Below are 19,039 nucleotides of genomic sequence, written 5' to 3'. Positions count from 1 at the left end.
TAGGGGTCTATAAAGAGGGCAAAGGTGGGTAGGTAAAAATTACTTGAAATACGTCACTGGCATGTGACTGATCGTGTAAGGCGTGGTACAAAGAAGATTAGACCGTTTTATTTCAAAAATTACCACTTCCCGTAACTGATGCTGCAATATGGCGAAAAGCAAGGCCTTGGTGTCCATGTGATGTATTTGTATCTTGGCATCATGTGTTACCATTGACGTATTTTACCCACCCGTCGATGCAGTCCCTTTAAAACACTTTCTGAGTAAACAACCGTTTTTTGTACACGAATATCACAACTGTAATAGTTTCCAAGTTATTCGAACCAATCCAAAAACTTTTAAACACATATTCCTTCCCCCATCTTCCCAACTGGCGAAACGCAAAGACGGAAGCGTCGACGACGGTTTTACTTTATATAGCTACTGGCGTCCTAAGCCTCTACAATTCTACAAGACCTATAAAGAGAGGGGATCGATCCAGCCGCCAGAAAATTACTTTAATCGAGTTAAGCTCGAAGTCTCGCCCATCCACCCGCAGCCTCTTCTTCATCTTCTACAGTCCCTACCCCATCTCCAATAAGCCCGAACCTAATACATACTAAGGAAGAAGCATTCTATGTACAACTTCTTGTTTGTTTAAGTTTTACCAGAGAAACTTCACGCATTGTGTGGTTGGTTTCCTACACCATGCGGAAGTTGCGATAATAAACATATACTGAAAGAATGGTCACTTAACACAGCAATCACGCTTTCACAATCAATGAGGTGCATGGTATACTAAGGGTGGTAAAGAATGTAGACTTATTCCGATTCCAGACGACGCAATGGGTAAACAAATCAATATTAAATTATATAAATATATTTTTCATGATGCACCCATAATTTTACCCCTGATTGAAAAATAAACAATATTCCAATATTTTTATAGTTTATTTGTTTGGGGTCTTGGCTTTTGGGAAATGGTACCTAATATATATGCTTTGTTTAGTTTAAAATTAAAAAGGTCTTACACGGCTTGATGAGTTTTAAATAGTAACGATTCATCTTATTGTATTGTATTATGAGAAAAACAGTCAATAATTTTGTTGTTTCAATTGCCACGAGTTTGTTTTCCAAATGAAAAGCGCAATTTTTCAACAACTTAAAGTGGTTAGGCTTATTGGTTTATAACTAAACCATTATTACCAAATGAGTAAGTTGTCATTACCTTGATATTATTTGAAAAGATAGTACTTACGTGGGTTTATGAAATGTAGTAACTGGAGGATATGTTAAGGTTGGACACTGGTCTTTGAAGTAGGGAATGTTCAATTGATTCCATGATGGATGTTGAAGTCAAACAATAGGTCCGTTCTTTGTCCAAGTAATTCAAAGATGGTTCACGTGGATTGTTGAATGTTGTTGAGGTTCTACAATAACGGTAGAAGTTCGGATGTCCTTAAAGTCATTGGTAGTTTAAGGTCCCTGGACAGAAAGTCATTGGTGGATGAAGAACATTGACCAATAAATCCTTGGCAATTGATGACCGTTTATCAGTAAGTTTTTGGGAGTTAAAGGTCATTGATCAGTAGAAGGTCATGCGTATTGAAGACCACAATCATCTTCTCGTTGGTTGATTAATCACCAATTTATTCTTGTTAGTTGAAGATAATTAACCATAAAATCGAAGCTGGTTGAAGGCCATTGATCAACAGATCATTGATGATTAAAGGCTATTAACTAATAGCTCTATGCTGGATTAAAATCATTTAGCAATATGCCAATGGTCGTGGCAACAATGTTAGAGCATCATAACTAACGCCATCGACAACGGGCTATTATTAAGTCCACTTCCGTTTATTATTAAAAATCGCGAAACGAAATTTTAGTTATTGGAATTATTTGTAATTTCCTTATTATATTCACTTCAGGATAAATTAAAAAACCTAACTCGACCATCTTCAACTGCCTCGGAAAGAACTTTCGAATTTCGACGGCAGCCATTTTCCCGGGGGCGTATTTAATGGGTGACTCCCATAATCCCCCTGGACATAATCCCCCCAAAAATTTCCCCCCGTCCAAATGGGCATAAGAAAAAATCCCCCCATTTGCAGACAAAATCCCCCCAAACTGGAGACAAAATCCCTCCCAAATTGGAGACAAAATCCCCCGCTTACGGAACGAAATCCCCACCTTGGAGACGAACCCTTCAGGGGTCATTCCTATTTTAGAGGTCGTTTTCCACAGTGGAAATTTTTTTAGTAGGATAGTAGTAAAAATAGTAGTATTCCCCCTACGAGGAAAAGCGGAACCAATGATGGAGAAAATAGTATGAATTGCCGACTAACCATAAATTTTCGCTTTTTCCAAAATATTGCTGACTAACCATAAATTTCCACCTTTTCCAAAATATCGCTGACTAACCATAAATTTCCGCCTTTTCCAAAATATCGGTGACTAACTATAAATTTCCGCCTTTTCCAAAATATCGCTGACTAACCATAAATTTCCTCCTTTTCCAAAATACTGCTGATGACCATAAATTTGCGCCTTTTCCAAAATATTGCCGACTAACCATAAATTTTCGCCTTTTCCAAAATACTGCTGACTAACCATAAATTTCCGCCTTTTCCAAAATATCGCTGACTAACCATAAATTTCCGCCTTTTCCAAAATATCGCTGACTAACCATAAATTTCCGCCTTTTCCAAAATATTGCTGACTAACCATAAATTTCTGCCTTTTCCAAAATATCGCTGACTAACCATAAATTTCCGCCTTTTCCAAAATACTGCTGATAACCATAAATTTCCGCCTTTTCCAAAATATTGCCGACTAACCATAAATTGCCGCCTTTTCCAAAATATTTTTGACTAACCACAAATTTCCGCCTTTTCCAAAATATCGCTGACTAACCATAAATTTCCCCCTTTTCCAAAGTATTGCTGACTAACCATAAATTGCCGCCTTTTCCAGAATATCGCTGACTAACCATAAATTGCCGCCTTTTCCAAAATATTTTTGACTAACCACAAATTTCCGCCTTTTCCAAAATATCGCTGACTAACCATAAATTTCCCCCTTTTCCAAAATATTGCTGACTAACCATAAATTTCCGCCTTTTCCAAAATATCGCTGACTAACCATAAATTTCCGCCTTTTCCAAAATATTGCTGACTAACCGTAAAATGCCGCCTTTTCCAAAATATTGGAATTTTGGAATTAAGTTAAAACAAAATCAGTAGTTTACTTCTTTTGGTTTAGGAACATTGTTTGCAATACCTTTCACTCTTGTGAATTATACTTTTGCATTATTATTAAAGATAACCTTTGGATTTGGGCTTCCGTTTACCTTTACTTCTAAATGCCTATTATCTGGGGGATTTTCAATAAAATGATCCTTTCGGTAGGATTTTGTTGAACAGTTTTCCTTTTGGGGGATTTTGTCCTGGACGTTTTCTCTGGGGGGATTTTGTACAAACACGTCTAAAATCGGGGGGAAAAAGTCTTGACAAATCCAAAATAGGGGGATTTTGTCCGGGGGGATTATGTCCAGGGGGATTATGTACGAGACCCGTATTTAATACCACTAGCTAAGCCTAACTATTCCTTCGCGAATGCTTATCTACAAAGAAAAGTTAGCAGTTTACTTTTGAAACAACTGTAATTTAATTACACTTATCCTAATTATAAGTAATATTCTAATCATTATTTTAAATAAATTTAATTTAACTCCACTCACAAATCTATATAAAGTTACCAAAATTAAATCCGTAGAAAATCGACCGACCTTCTTCCCAACAAGCTGCCCCAGCAGAAAGGACACTCGTGCGGGATATGTAAGATAATAAAAAAGTGAAACAATAGGGGCTAAAAAAAGCGAGCATTAGATAAAAATTCCTTTACTAGACGCGCCCATACCTCCAGTTGTTAGAGAGTCTAATAAATATAAACAACAGAACTCGCCGCAGACAACTCCTTCTAAAGACTTAAGCTATCCACAATCCACCTGCACCATGCCTAAAGCACCGCGCGCCACCTCCTTAAACTAAGGCACCATCTCGGGCTTAGGAGCAGACTTAGAAATAAGGATAATTTTTAAACTAGTCCTTGGGACCAGTGACCCCCCTAGTGTCCTAAATAATAAACTGGTCTCCGGAGTGGTCCCAGCCTTTGTTCTCCTATAGATTTGCAATTAATAAACTGGTCCCGAGGACCAGTAACCCCCACTTTTTGAATTAAAAAACTAGTCCAAGCAATTAATAAAGTGGTTTTGGACCAGTGTACGTGTGCTATTTCTAAGTCTGCTTAGGAGGAGGCGGAGTCTATTTATCCTTTTTTGTGGATTCAACTAGAGTTCGTTTTGGTGGAGTCACCAAATAAGTGTTTACTTTAAAAAATATCCAAATCGGAGTGACGGGGATGAAAAGCCCCGAACACATGGTATTCCTGTCGCCATGCATTGCCAAAGCTATGCGAGAGAGACCTTGAAAAACCGGGAGCAATACTCGTGCGTGGGGGGATTCTCCCCCGCACGAGTAAAAACGTTGGATGAAATGAATTTTTTAATATCGAAAAGTCAAATGCGCAGTAGCGTTAAAAAATAGACATTCTGACCTATTTTTTAGTACGATGTGCTTTAAATTTTTTAGGGAATATTGTTTAAAAAAAATACCTTGTCAGAAATTAAAAAAAATCAACCAAATAAAATTGTGTAAATATTTTTTATAATTAATTTTAAACAGCGTTTCATAACAATAATTACGATTACATTCTACGAGTACCTACTTACAGTATTACCAATATAAAATGTAGTGGAATATCCTTGACCTCTTATGACTGGTTTCGCAGCTGCGCTTTTTCTCTTAGCTCAAATCTGAGACGCACGTTACCAATTGGTCTTAAAACCACTTCTTGAGAAGCCAAGACCTTGTCCCTTGGGTCCAATGAAATGACTTTGTAGTTGCGTAACACATGAGACAGGACCACTTTTTCCTCCATCAGCGCAAACTTTTGGCCTGATATAACACCTCATTACGTAAGACATTCAGTATGTCCTTTAGCGCATTTCTTACCAATGCAGTTTCTTGGTCCAGCACTGAAGGGTAGAAAAGCATAAGGATGTCGTCCATTACTATTTTCGATGGAAAACCTTTCAGGATCAAATACTTCGGGATTGGGGAAAATATGGTGATCTCTATGGAGGGCGTACGTGAAAACGTATATGCTGGTTCCTTCTGGTATTATGAACTTTCCTAAAGATACAGAGTCAGAAACGTTATGGACCTATAATTGGAAAAGTTTATATTTACCAATTTTAAGATTTTCTTCGGCTTCTCTGGCAAATCCAGGTACTGGTGGATATATCCTCTGTGATTCCTAAAGCAAAAGTAATTAACTAGGATTATAATTACTATTACTTGAGTTTTACTGAAGACTGTATTGTTAGAAGGTGCTTAATTACCTTGATGACCATATCCAAGTACTTCAAATCACGTATTTCATGCTGGGTGACATCGCAATCACTCTCTCCGAAAACCAAAAATATCTCGTTGAAGACTTTGTCTTGAATCTCAGGGTGTAGACCAAGAAGGTACAGAATCCAAGTGAGACTTGTCGCCGTGGTGTCGTGTCCCTGCATGGGAAATGTTGTAGAGTATGTATGGCTTGTCATACTTGACGAACTATCCAAGACTTACCCCAAACATGAATGTATTGACTTCGTCAGCCATGTCCTTTTCGGTAAAATCTAAGTCCTCAAAATGTTTCTCAAGTAGCAAATCCAGAAAGGCTCTTTTCTTTTTGGGTTCAAGTAACGAATCAGAATTCGGTTGTTGTGCAGCACTTTTATTTTTCATTGGTTGCAGAACATCTTTTTTCTCTTTGATGACCTATAATACATTCTTTATATCTAGTAATTTGAAAATTGTTGAAATAAACAAACCTTGTAGGTCAAACCATTTATGATTTGAACACACTCATTAAAGCGAATGCCTTCTTTGGTACAATTGTATATTGAGTCAATCCATAGCCATGGTCTTGAGTTGCGAAAAGATATCAGCCTCGTTGCGCTAGTTTTTTTAAGAACAGTTAACCTTTGACCTTCGAATAATGAACACCTAACTTACTCGTGGACAGCTTGGGCATAATCTATGTTATTATTATCTTGGCTGTTCAATTGGAATCCCATCGCAGTTTCTAAATGTTTTTAATATCCATCAGAGTTTATGTTGTACAAGAGAGAAACTAACAATCATACCACTGATAATGTCAAGCGTGCAATTGGTCAACAAAGGCACAACATCAATCCAGGGTTGACCAATCTGTAAAGCAATTTTTCTAACCAAGTTCCTGGAATGGTTGTTCATAACCGGAAGAAAATCTTGAAGAATTCGGAAGTGAAAAGCTGGCGTTAGAAACTTGCGCCTGAGCCGCCATTGTTCTCCTTCTCTTGAAAAGGTTGAAGCAAACATTAACTGGTAGAATGTTGTAAACCTGTAAATTACTTACCTTAGAAGTAAACCTTTGCCAAGCCACGGTTCGATAATTTTGTAAAATTTGCTCTTGTTAATTGATACATTACTTGTCAGTAAAGGCTGATATGAGAATAGTAGCCTGATTTAGGACATAGACGTGCTAAAAGACTAAATTAAGGTTTTGTTTTAATTACTTCAACTGTTTCAGCTCCGTACAGGAACACAATAGGTTTGCCTGCGAACCAAACACGGAATATTCGTTCTTCGTGGAAAATATTGCATATTGCGTGTCTTAATATCAATGATGCTAGAAAAATCATAATTATTAATTTAACTTTGTACGATAGTTAATTCTTAACAATGAATTGTACTATTCGATAAGTTTTAAGGTATGTTCCATAAGTATGACACTTCCTATATTTCGTAATGCTAGAGACTTATTGAGATCTAGTTCGAGAACTACAAGCGAGAATTGAAGTCCTACACTCGGTTAATTTTGCAGAACTTCCATCTTCCTATTTAGTCTGTACTAAGTTTTTGACAGAGCCGCACTAGGCATCGCTTTACGAGAATCTTTGGCCTACGTCACTTCATGACAAGCCCTCAGTAACCAGTGACAAACTTATGGACCATATCTTATGAACTGCATGTTAAGGTAAACAAAGCATTATGAAAAACGTAAAATTACCAGTTGAAGGATGCACTTTTTTCGATGTTGCAGATCCACAAAACCCAGTCTCTCTAATATTCCCAATGAAAGGAAACGGTTTGGGTCCCGGTATTTTATCAAACAATTTTGCGAAACGCCAATTATAATACAATCTTTTAATAAAATAAAAACCCAAAAGAACCGTCAAAAACATCCACAGCGATTTTCCGGAAGCGTTACTTCTCCCCAAGTCTTGAATTGGTATCTCTAATATTTCCACCATAATAATGCAAACTTTTACGCATTTGCTATTAACACTAAGCGCTCAATAAAGATTTAAAACCTCTCTCTACAATATTATTGAACAGATTTACTAGAGACACTGGCCTCGGACTATGGTCTTTAAGAATTTCTCTTCAAATATATCTCAATGAGGAAAACTTGGCCGTCAAAATATAAAATATATCCGCTTAATCTAGGACCTAGGGCTATTTTGGTGGTGAACCGCGTTGGTTGAAAAAAATATATATATTTAAACTCTTTTATGTAGGGTAAGAAATACAGTATGAAGAGCTTGTTTATTATTTAAATTTTATTTTAATATTTTATTCCTTATTTGTGAAATTCGACCCCTGGTAATGGCCATTTACGCTCGTTTTGGTAATATGTATGGACCGGTTTTATTAGGTAGTGTATACTCATCGTGGAACAAACGAAAGAAGCTTAAAGTGCACGCGTCATACGTGATTTGTTTTTCATTACACCTACGAAGTTTATCATGGTTACCTGAATTAAATAGTTTGGATAAGGGTAGTCAAATTTGTGGATTTTTCACAAGCCACTTCAATTTACTAAATGCTAGTGATGGACGATATCGATAATTAACTGATGTCGATGTCGAATTTTACTGGAATCGATACCGATTTTAACCGATTATTTATCCCAATAAAACCGATATCGACCGCTTTTTTAACGATTATTAACTAAATTTTACCGATATTGAACGATTTTTACCGATATCGACTGCTTTTTACCGATATTGAAGATTTTTACAGATATCAGCTGCTTTTTACCGATATTGAAGATTTTTACAGATATCAACTGCTTTTTACCGATATCGACCGCTTTTTTACAGAAATCCGCCGCCTTTTTACCGAAATCGATCGCTTTTTTACCGAAATCGACCGCTTGTTTACCGATATCGACCGCTTGTTTACCGATATCGACCGCTTGTTTACCGATATCGACCGCTTGTTTACCGATACCGACTGCTTTTTACCGATATCGACCGCTTTTTTACCGACATCGACCGCTTTTTTACAGATATCGACCGTTTGTTTACCGATATCAACCACTTTTTTAACGACTATCAACAAAACTTTACCGATTATCAACCTTTTTAGCGATTATCAACCGACTATTTCGCTTTGAGTTTATTAAATCTGCTGTCTTTAGAACAAGAATGCATTAACCAACCCTTGAAAAGCCATGAGAAAATATATCCATTTAAAATAAAAAACAAGAATTTTAAAACTTGCAATGCACAAAAAAAACAATTTGTGAATTACAATACCTCCTAATTATATCTGCCCTTTCGCGAAAATTTAAATAACCACGCTATAAATCTTACTAGAATCGTGACATAATTCCTCATACTACTTTTCTTGATCCTTAATGATAAACTAAAAATAGTGCTTAACTGAGCAATCAATTTGTAGCATGGGCCTCTACGACCTGTTTCCAAGATTTAATAAAAAATAGAAGAAAAAGCATTTTAAGTTAAAACTAAGCATATAAAAACCACCCAATATAAAACATTATTTTCTGTCAAAAACTTAATCTTATTTTTCAGTTAATACATCCTGATGTTGTTTTTAATGACCGATAATCGAGAAAAATATAGCCATGATCTTAAACTTTCCTTCAATCTAGGTTATCCAATAAACTTCGACCTTTTTCAAGATTTAGTTGCTAAGTTTTAAGCTTAACAACAGTTTTTTCACGATATTAAAAAATACATTGATTATTAATCGCTATTTAATATACTTAAACAAGTTGGGAAAACCAAAATATTACCTCTCCGTGTCGAGAAGATTATATAAACAAAATTATCCAATGAAAACACTTTTGCCCTCATCCTTTATATATATAGGAGGCAATGAATGAAATATATCACAATTCACGGGCCTTGATAGATATAGGAGGCAATGAAGGAAATACATCGCATGCACGGGCCTTGGTAGATATAGGAGGCAATGAAGGAAATATATCGCATGCACGGGCCTTGGTTGATACAGGAGGCAGTGATAATCTCTCTTTGCACGAGAGGTTTATCTTTAATATTTAAATAAATATAATTATTTTTAATTATTTTAACCTTCAATAATTAACATTAATAATAGTTAAATAGTTTAAAATAAAGTTATACCTATTATCTTCTCAAACTTTGCTAATATTGACGTTTAAAGTGAAGGGTACCCCTCTTCCCGCTTTCTTCAAATTTTGGGGTATATATACGATTCGTTTCCATTATAATAGTAAGGAAAAAGCGCAATTGCGAAAACCTTCGGTGGTCGATCCCACCTTAGGGAGGCTAGACGTTTCTCGTAACCCTAGCTGATCGCCGCGTATATCCTAAAACCAAATGATAATGGAGTAGAAGCCAATGATACAGATTGGTGTCTATGTGGAATAGACGGAAGACCAGTGGATGGTGGTGTTAGAAGCCAATATGTACAGACTGGTGTCCAAGTGGAATGGACGAAGATCAGAAGATGGTGGTGATTAGAAGCCAGTAAGAACAGACTAGTGTCCGTGTGGGATGAACAAAGACCAGAAGATGATGGTGTGAGAACTCAAGTAGAGGAGCCATTTCCGTGACTGTGAAAGCAGTTCGGAAATGGCGAACACGTTTGCTCCGATACGCAAACTGCGAACGCGGTCACGTGGGTGTAACAACAGACAGACAGACACACAGACACGGCCGTTACAGAACCTCTCCTGGACTACGTCACACGGAGAGGTAAAAAGAATAAGGAAAACCTTGATTACTTCTAGGTAATGAACTTTACCTGGTATTTACAGGGTGTTTCTGAAAGTTCTGTAAGAAATTAGTGTGTGTTCTTTTAGATGATTTTGAGTTTAAAATGTTCAATGACATTTTCCAGCCTGGGTCACCTTAAACAAGTTAAGATTGGAGTGTTTTACGGATGACCCCTATAATTTAATTAGGATAATACTAATTAAATTTAAGAGGTTACCCGTAAAACACTCCTTCCAATCTTACCTTGAAAGCGATGACCCGGATGACAAAATGTCATTGAAAATTTTCGACTCAAAATCGCCCATAAAAACAAACAACTTTAATATTTTCTTACAAACCTTTCAGCAACACTCTGTATAATCAGGGATAAATTTAATTTTAGAAGAAGGAATGGAGAACGGTTAGTATTTTCTTCAGTCCGACTCATAGCCTAGTATAGAGCCCCTCCTTCCAACACGTGACGAAAAGTTTAAATTATCATATTAGCTCACTTAAATTACGTTTTGATGACATTGCTGACGGGGACAGCGAAAAATACGTAATTCCTTTTTACCTCTGTCGCTATGACCCGCCTCTTCTTTCATACCCCCCGTCTCGTAGAAGGGGGTCCGGGACTTTGACGCGCGCCCAGATTACTCTGTTCTCCATTCCTACTTCTAAAATTAAATCTATCCCTTATTTCTTACAAACCTTTCAGAAACACCCTGTATAGTTATGTTAATTATACTAGTATATCTTCTAGAACCGTATATATCTACCTTCGGGTCATACACCTCGTTTTTCTATCTAATGGCTAAATAAGTTCGGTTTTTCAAGATGTTATGAAACTTGTTCTAGTCAGAAAACGTGATGTTATTGAAAAACGCCAGGGGTGCAGTAACTGCATGCTTTTACGGACATTAATTTTTTTTAGAGACAAACATACACTTTCTCCCTCGTTAATATTAATTAGCGACAAATTTTTCGTTTTTACCTTGGGATATTGAATAAATTATTCGGGGACACATGCGTCATCTAAATATAATTAAAAAGATTAAGCTTCGCCACAAATGTCGTTAGGAACTATTGTATTATAATGTTACACGTTGCAATACCCTTTATTTTACCAATATAATATATTATTTTGTGCATATATGAGAAAGGTTTTTGTTTGTCACTATTTATTACGGAATTTGAGCAAACCAGGGATAGATCTAATTTTAGAAGTAGGAATGGAGAACAGAGTAATGTGGGCGCGCGTCAAAGTCTTGGACCCCCTACCACGGGACGGAGTTGTATGAAAGAAGAAGCGGGTCATGGCAACAGAGGTAAAAAGGAATTTCGTATTTTTCGCCGTCGCCGTCAGCAAAGTCATCAAAACGTAGTTTAGTGAACCAATAAGATAATTTAAACTTTTCGTTACGTGTTGGAGGGAGGGGCTCTATACTGGGCTATGAGCCGGACTGAAGTAAATACTAATCGTTCTCCATTCCTACTTCTAAAATTAAATCTATCCCTGACTAAAATTTGCTAGATTAATTTAACTATTCCTCCTTGCTACGAATTTAATCCGGACGGGTCCAAACGGTCTCAACACCAATTGAGTTGAAAGCAGTATTTTGTCTCGTTGGTCGAGAGAGGTCAATTTAAAATTGCGCAACACGTGTGACAGAATGACCTTCATTTCTATCAGAGCGAACTTTTGTCCTGTTAACATAAAAAAGATAGCATTAGTGATTAGTCTTACTGAAGTACAGTGATTTGACCAAATTGACAGTGATCTAAGCTATATGAAAATGAGGCCAAGCCTGAACGTACCAATGCAGTTTCTAGGTCCAGCCGAAAATGGAATGTAGGCATACGGATGTCTTCCTTTGGAATTTTCGGGTGAAAATCTCTCAGGGTCAAATATTTCAGGATTGGGGTAAACCTTGGGGTCTTTATGCAGCGAGAAAATGTTGACAAAAATGGCAGAACCTTTAGGAATCGTTAATTTACCTAAAATATTTGAAAAATATTTAGTCGATAATGAAGGAAGAGCAATATCTGAAAATCTTTAATTATAGCTCAAAATCGCGTCATAAAATTCATCTAAACTTATTTATCATTATGAAAAGAAAATTAATCTATATAAATTTATGTCCTGACTGACTTACTGACAGACTGACTGACAAGCCCAAACAGCTTGCCCTAGAAGGCTCAAAATTTGCAGGAACGTTACTCATAAGTGGTAGGCGAGTACTAAGAAAGATTTTTGCAATCCGGCGCCATCTTAATAAATGGCGTCCAGAAATGTAAAAAATCTTCTCTATGCAACAAAGTCCGCGAGTTTCAACTGATTTCACAAATATTTAGTACAATGGTTTCCTTTAACCTATAGACGGACTGAATGGTCTTTCGGGTTCGATTTGTTGCCATCTTTTCAAATGGGGACTAGAAATTTAAAAAACGGTCTTTATGGAATAATGTCCGCATGAAAAGTAATAAAATATGTCCCGATGGGCTGACGGGCAACGCCTAGTGCCTTCGGTCCTAGGGTGCTACAAAAATATTTGTCATCAGTAAAATCTACCCGTTCTTTATGTAATTTTGATGGAAGTTCTTATTACACACGAGCGACGCCGCGGGTAACAGCTATAGTATAACATAATCGAACACGAGTAATTGATTCGAAACCATTTTAGCAAAGTGATACTATTCATTAAGTCCAGTTCAGTTCAGCATTTGCAAACAAAAATTTAATAGACTTGCCAACTTTGATATTTTTTTCGGCCAATCTGGCAATCCCCGTAACTGCAGGATATACACGTTGGCTTTCCTTAAATTGCAATGGAAATTTAACGGCAAGGTACAAGTAAATATGACTGCAGAATGACTTACCTTTAAAACAATGTCCATGTATTTAAGATCACGAATTTGATCCATCGTGACGTCGCTATCATCGTCTCCATAAACATCGTTGACTTCATTATACAGCTTTTCTTGAACATCGGGATGTAAACCAAGAAGGTATAATGTCCAGGTTAAACTGGTAGCTGTTGTATCGTGGCCCTAGTTTGAATTAAATTACATTAAATTAACGCAACAACATACATTAAACAAATGTGACTGTTCTTACGGCGAGCATGAAAGTATTGACTTCATCAATAATATCTTTTTCGGTAAATTCAGGGTCCTCTTGATGCTTTTCAAGCAAAACATCCAAGAAGGCCATTCGCTTCTTCGTCTGAATCATTGTGTCAATTTCCGTGTTCTCATTCAATGGTAAAGATTTCTTCCATAAACCCTTCTTTTCTTTGATAACCTTTAACCATGCAGATATACATTAACAGAATTGACGTGCTATAGATAGTTTTCACACATGGAGGATTCATACCATTTACTTCTGGAGGCCAGGCTACCTGGAGGACAAAAGCAGACGGGTTTTTGTCCTCCAGGTAGCCCGGCCTCCTGGTGTAAATGATATGAATTCTCCATGTGTGAAAACTATCTATTTGTGATAACATATGTTCATAAGATATTTTCCATAAGTTTGTCACTGGTTACAAACTGGAGCTTGTAATTTTGAAGTGAGGGAGGTCATAGATTCGAGGTAAAGCGACGCCTGGTTACTGGGCGCTGTCAAAGGCTTAGTACAGACTAAATAGGGTTAGAAGGACTGTAAAATTAACCGAGTGTAGCCAATCAATTCTCGCTTGTCTAGCTCTCAGTAAGTCTCTAGCCTTACGAAGTATAGATAGTGTCATTCTTATGGAAAACATCTTATAGAGTAGTGTCGGTAGAGAGGGGAGTAGATGGTGTATCCCTCCCTCTAGGCGCGCTTTTGTAAGAGGGGATACTGTACACGCCTGGTAGGAGGGATGACCCTGAGCTAAGAGATAGAAGGGTATGACGTTTGCATACGTAGAACTGACATTACTCTATATACTTATGGTAAAGTTAAATGAAAAATCATACCTTGAACGTCAAATCATTAATGGTGTTTAGATATTCCTTAAAGCGTTTGCCTTCTTTGGTAAGGCTAAATAGGGTGTCGTTCCATAACCACTTTCGGTTATCTCGGTATGATAAAGCGGAAGTAATTCTAAAAATGTCATGAAAAACATTTTAATTCCAAATTTGTTAAAAAAAGAGATATTTCACTCACCCATGGATAGCTTTACAGTAATCCGATCCAGTGTTGTCTTGAAAACTCAATCGAAGACCCATTGCAGTTTCTAAATTGAAGTATCTTGTAAAGCAATTCTAGTAATGTTAAATGATTTAAATTCAGAACTTTACCAATTATGACATCCCACGTGCAATTGGCTAATATGGGTACAACATCAATCCAATCATGCTTCAGAGTGGATCGAATCTTTTTAACTAAATTAGCAGAATGAACATTCATAACCGGAAGAAAATCTCGCAAAATTCGGAAGTGAAATGTGGGTGTTAGAAGCTTCCTTCTGGTTCGCCATTTTTCTCCCGATCTGAAATTTTATACTATTTTTAAAATTAATGTCCTCACGATGTACTATAACTTCTTTTGATTAAAAATGCTACCTTATTAACAAACCGTTTCCCAGCCATGGTTTAAATAAATCATATGCTTTGGTTTTGTTAATAGACACGTTACTCGATAGTATTGGCTAGACATGAAATAAATAATTTATAACTCGTACCAGGGATAGATTTAATTTTAGAAGTAGGAACGGAGAACGGTTAGTATTTACTTCAGTCAGACTCATAGCCCGGTATAGAGCCCCTCCCTCCAACACGTAACGAAAATTTTAAATTATCTTATTGGCTCACTTAAACTACGTTTTGATGACGTTGCTGATGGGGACGGCGATATATACGTTATTCCTTTTTACCTCTGTCGCTTTGACCCGCCTCTTCATTCATACCCCTCCCCCCGGTCTGGGGGAAGGGGGTCCGGGACTTTAACGCGCGCCCAGCTTACTCTGTTCTCCATTCCTGCTTCTAAAATTACATATGCACCTGCGCGTACCAAATAAATATTCCTAAAACAAATTATGTTTACCTCTAGTACCTCAGCTCCGAATAAAAACACTACAGGCTCCCAAAAAAACCATAGGCGAAGTAATGAATTTTGAATGTTCAATTCGCAAAGGCCATTCCGTATTTCCATAAATACTATAAAAATCATTTACTTAATTAAATTTTTAACGGACAAAAAAAGTACAGGCTATAAAGATTGATTATTCTATTTCAATTTTTTAAGTCATTTATATGAGCTCGCGCAAACAATGTCCTAGTAGTTAGAAAGGATTGCCAGTTTACCACCTTGATCTTATCATGCATGTGTTGAAAGATTCATTTTAATTCAATAAATTTAGCACGAGCTAGGGATAAATACTTGGTATTGTAGTAGCGCTAGTTATTTCAATAATATTGGGTTTGTTAAAACAATATTTTAATTTCGTTAGTTGTTCAGCTGATAAATATAAATTTTTACTTTTTTTTGGGTTAAACAGTATGGGCCATACTAATTGTGCTACCAATAAAGTTTAAAATATTCACAAACTTGTTGGACTGTGGATCTTGGCGGACAGTGAGGCATTATTAAATCCCATTTCAATTACATTTCCAAGCAAAGGAATGCCTTTAGGTCCAGGTAATTTATTAAAGGCATTAACGAATTTTCGATGCTTGTAAAATCGGGTTGCGTAATATAGCCCTAAGAATCCAGTTAAAGTCCAGATAAAAATCCAAGTATATCTTTCAACAACATCATAATGGGGAGTGGTCATTTTCAAAAAAAATCTATTCACCGAACTTCGTGAGTTAACTCGAGGGCTTTTGATCCGAAGTCGCTATTTTAACTATTGCGCCGTATATTTTAATCTTTAACGCATGACAAACATAAACGTAGATTGATGGTTAAAAATTACTAACTGGATCAATTCTATTTTCCGTTATTCTTTTACAAAATTTAACTATAGTTTAATAAATGTGGGCGCAAAGCAAAGAGCAAAGCAGTAGTATAACTGTATTAGATGTGCAGTGTGGAAAATGGAGCGTTCAATGACTTTTCAAATCGGAATCACGCGTCTACTGTTAGGCCTATATTTTGGCAGATGTAGAACATCCGTTTTACCGCGCCAATTCAATAGCATTAAGAATATTATGAACACGTACTGTTCACACAAACATTTTTTCTACTTATTTTGCAGACTGAATTCCATAGAATAATTAATGAAGAAGCTCTATTTACGAACTCAAAAATTCGTACGTTTAAATTTGATCTATCTGTTAATGTCCTTGAGAATGTCTGGTCGAGATCAAAGCCACGAAAGTTAAATGATAACTTGGAAGTTCAATTAATTATTTAAATTTTTCCAATGCTACATTTTATATGTTGATTACAAGCGGTTTCCTAGTGTTTTAGTTATTAAGAATATAGAAATATTGGCAGGGAAATTGGTTCCTTCAATCATTAAGTGTGTTGTCAAGTATTTGCAAGTCGTTAGATTAGTCTTGAAAACAACATAGTTGATTTAAACACCATTCCTTGCTTCGAATTTAATTCGAACGGGACCCAACGGTCTCAACACGAGTTGAGGTGATAGTAATATCTTATCTCGTGGATCGAGTGAGGTCAACTTAAAATTGCGCATCAAGTGTGACAGAACGACCTTTATCTCCATAAGTGCGTACTTTTGTCCTGTTAACATGAAAACAAGAAAACATTAGTCTTACTTTTTGAAATAGGGCGTTTTGACAGCGATATAAGCCTCGCTTTTCACAGTGGTCTAAGCCTCTGTTTTTTCAGTGATCTAAGCCCCGGTTTTGACAGTGATCTAAGCCCCGATTTTGACAGTGATCTAAGCCTCGGTTTTGACAGTGATCTAAGCCTTGGCTATGAAAAGATTTTATTTACAACAGAACATACCAATGCAGTTTCTAGGTCCAGCAGAAAATGGAATGTAGGCATACGGATGTCTTCCTTTGGAATTTTCTTGTGAAAATCTATCAGGGTCAAATACTTCCGGATTGGGGTAAACCTTGGGGTCTCTATGCAGCGAGAAAATGTTGACAGCAATGGCTGCACCTTTAGGAATCGTTAATTTTCCTAAAACAAATGCAAAATATTCAGTCAATAATGAAGAAAGAGCAACAACTGAAAATCTTCAAATATAGCTCAAAATCACGTCATAAAATTCATCTAAACTTATTATTATAAAAATAATAATAATAATATAATATAATCGAAGTGATTTGAAACTTTTTTTAGCAAATGATGCCATTCATTTAGTCCAATTCCGTTTAGCACTAGCAGCGATAGGTTTAATTTTAGAAATAGGAATGGAGAACGGTTAGTATTTACTTCAGTCCGGCTCATAGCCTAGTATAGAGCCCCTCCCTCCAACACGTAACGAAAAGTTTAAATTATCTTATTGGCGAAAAATACGTAATTCCTTTTCACCTATGTCGGTATGATCCGCCTCTTCTTTCATACCCCCCTCCCGGGGAAGGGGTCCGGGACTTTGGCGCGCGCCCACATTACTCTGTTCTCCATTCCTACTTCTAAAATTAAATTTATCCCTGGCATTAGCAAACAAAAATTAAATACGCTTACCAACTTTGATATTTTCTTCGGCCAATCTGGCAATCCCCGGAACTGCAGGATATACACGTTGGCTTTCCTAAAATTGCAATGGAAATTTAACGGCAAGATACTTAATAAAACTAGTAAATATGACTGAAGAATGACATACCTTTAAGACCATGTCTATGTATTTTAGATCACGAATTTGATCCATCGTCACGTCGCTATCACCGTCTCCATAAACATCGATGACTTCATTATACAGCTTTTCTTGAACCTCGGGATGTAAACCAAGAAGATATAATGTCCAGGTTAAACTGGTAGCTGTTGTATCGTGGCCCTATTTGGAATTAAATTACATTAAATTAACGCAACAACATACATTATACTAATGTGACTGTTCCTACGGCGAACGTGAAATTATTAACTTCGTCAATAATATCCTTTTCGGTAAATTCAGGGTCCTCTTGATGCTTTTCAAGCAAAACATCCAAGAAGGCCATTCGCTTCTTCGTCTGAATCATTGTGTCAATTTTCGTGTTCTCATTGAATGGTAAAGATCTCTTCAATAAACCCATCTTTTCTTTGATAACCTTTGACCATGCAGATATACTTTAACAGAATTGACCTTCTATTTGTGATATCATAAGTTCATAAGATATGTTCCATAAGTTTGTCACTGGTTACAAACTGGAGCTTGTCATGAAGTGAGTGAGGTAGGTCATAGATTCTACCTGGTGAGACGCTGTCAAAGGCTTAGTACAGACTAAATAGGATTAGATGGACTGCAAAATTAACCGAGTGTATAGTCAATTCTCGTCTGTCTAGCTCTCAGTAAGTCTCTAGCCTTACGAATTATAGGTAGCGTCATACTTATGGAACATATATTATAAACTTATGTTGAAGGTAAATGAAAAATCATACCTTGAACGTTAAATCATTAATGGTTTTTAGATATTCCTTAAAGCGTTTGCCTTCTTTGGTAAGGCTAAATAGGGTGTCGTTCCATAACCACTTTCGGTTCTCTCGGTATGATATAGCGCAACTAATTCTAAAAATTTCATGAAAAACATTTTAATTCTGAATTGTGAAAAAATACGGACTTCACTCACCCATGGATAGCTTTACAGTACTCCGACCCTTTGTTGTCTTGAAAATTCAATCGAAGACCCATTGCGGTTTCTAAATTGAAGTATCTTGTCAAGAAATTCAAATAATGCATAAGACTTAAATTCATTCAGAACTCTACCAATTATGACATCCAAAGTGCAATTGGCTAATATGGGTACAACGTCAATCCAATCATCCTTCAGAGTGGATCGAATCTTTTTGACTAAATTAGCAGAATGAACATTCAT

General features: G+C 36.6%; 4 protein-coding genes across 4 annotated transcripts; all 4 read right to left on the bottom strand.

Moving 5' to 3' along the window:
- Window positions 1–4,728: 4,728 nt before the first annotated feature.
- On the bottom strand, window positions 4,729–7,387 carry LOC149616020 (cytochrome P450 4C1-like). Its single transcript, XM_089856127.1, has 11 exons — window positions 7,144–7,387; window positions 6,650–6,762; window positions 6,490–6,575; window positions 6,239–6,429; window positions 6,108–6,177; window positions 5,924–6,050; window positions 5,679–5,870; window positions 5,444–5,614; window positions 5,323–5,358; window positions 5,055–5,265; window positions 4,729–4,997 (listed from the first exon to the last, which is right to left on the bottom strand). The coding sequence occupies exons 1-11, from the start codon at window positions 7,385–7,387 to the stop codon at window positions 4,813–4,815; spliced, it is 1,626 nt and encodes a 541-aa protein (XP_089712253.1). The 3' UTR covers window positions 4,729–4,812.
- A 3,680-nt stretch (window positions 7,388–11,067) lies between these two features.
- Window positions 11,068–12,351, bottom strand: LOC149616019 (cytochrome P450 4V2-like). Its single transcript, XM_089856126.1, has 3 exons — window positions 12,348–12,351; window positions 11,945–12,124; window positions 11,068–11,833 (listed from the first exon to the last, which is right to left on the bottom strand). Exons 1-3 carry the CDS (start codon window positions 12,349–12,351, stop codon window positions 11,667–11,669), a joined length of 351 nt encoding a protein of 116 aa, XP_089712252.1. The 3' UTR covers window positions 11,068–11,666.
- Window positions 12,352–12,771: 420 nt separating this feature from the next.
- LOC149616018 (cytochrome P450 4c3-like) lies at window positions 12,772–15,948 on the bottom strand. The gene is made up of 9 exons (XM_089856080.1): window positions 15,657–15,948; window positions 15,153–15,265; window positions 14,672–14,757; window positions 14,408–14,598; window positions 14,274–14,343; window positions 14,084–14,210; window positions 13,245–13,430; window positions 13,007–13,177; window positions 12,772–12,944 (listed from the first exon to the last, which is right to left on the bottom strand). Exons 1-9 carry the CDS (start codon window positions 15,880–15,882, stop codon window positions 12,828–12,830), a joined length of 1,287 nt encoding a protein of 428 aa, XP_089712206.1. The 5' UTR covers window positions 15,883–15,948; the 3' UTR covers window positions 12,772–12,827.
- A 681-nt stretch (window positions 15,949–16,629) lies between these two features.
- LOC149616017 (cytochrome P450 4C1-like) lies at window positions 16,630–19,039 on the bottom strand. The gene is made up of 8 exons (XM_089856125.1): window positions 18,931–19,039; window positions 18,794–18,863; window positions 18,606–18,732; window positions 18,089–18,274; window positions 17,789–18,021; window positions 17,712–17,737; window positions 17,025–17,204; window positions 16,630–16,796 (listed from the first exon to the last, which is right to left on the bottom strand). Exons 1-8 carry the CDS (start codon window positions 19,037–19,039, stop codon window positions 16,630–16,632), a joined length of 1,098 nt encoding a protein of 365 aa, XP_089712251.1.

This window comes from Phalangium opilio, unplaced genomic scaffold (genome assembly GCF_054372755.1).
Source record: "Phalangium opilio isolate 3A_F unplaced genomic scaffold, DU_Popi_V2 ptg000217l_1, whole genome shotgun sequence".
Lineage (NCBI taxonomy): Eukaryota > Metazoa > Arthropoda > Arachnida > Opiliones > Phalangiidae > Phalangium > Phalangium opilio.
This window is presented reverse-complemented; position numbering and strand designations above follow the sequence as displayed.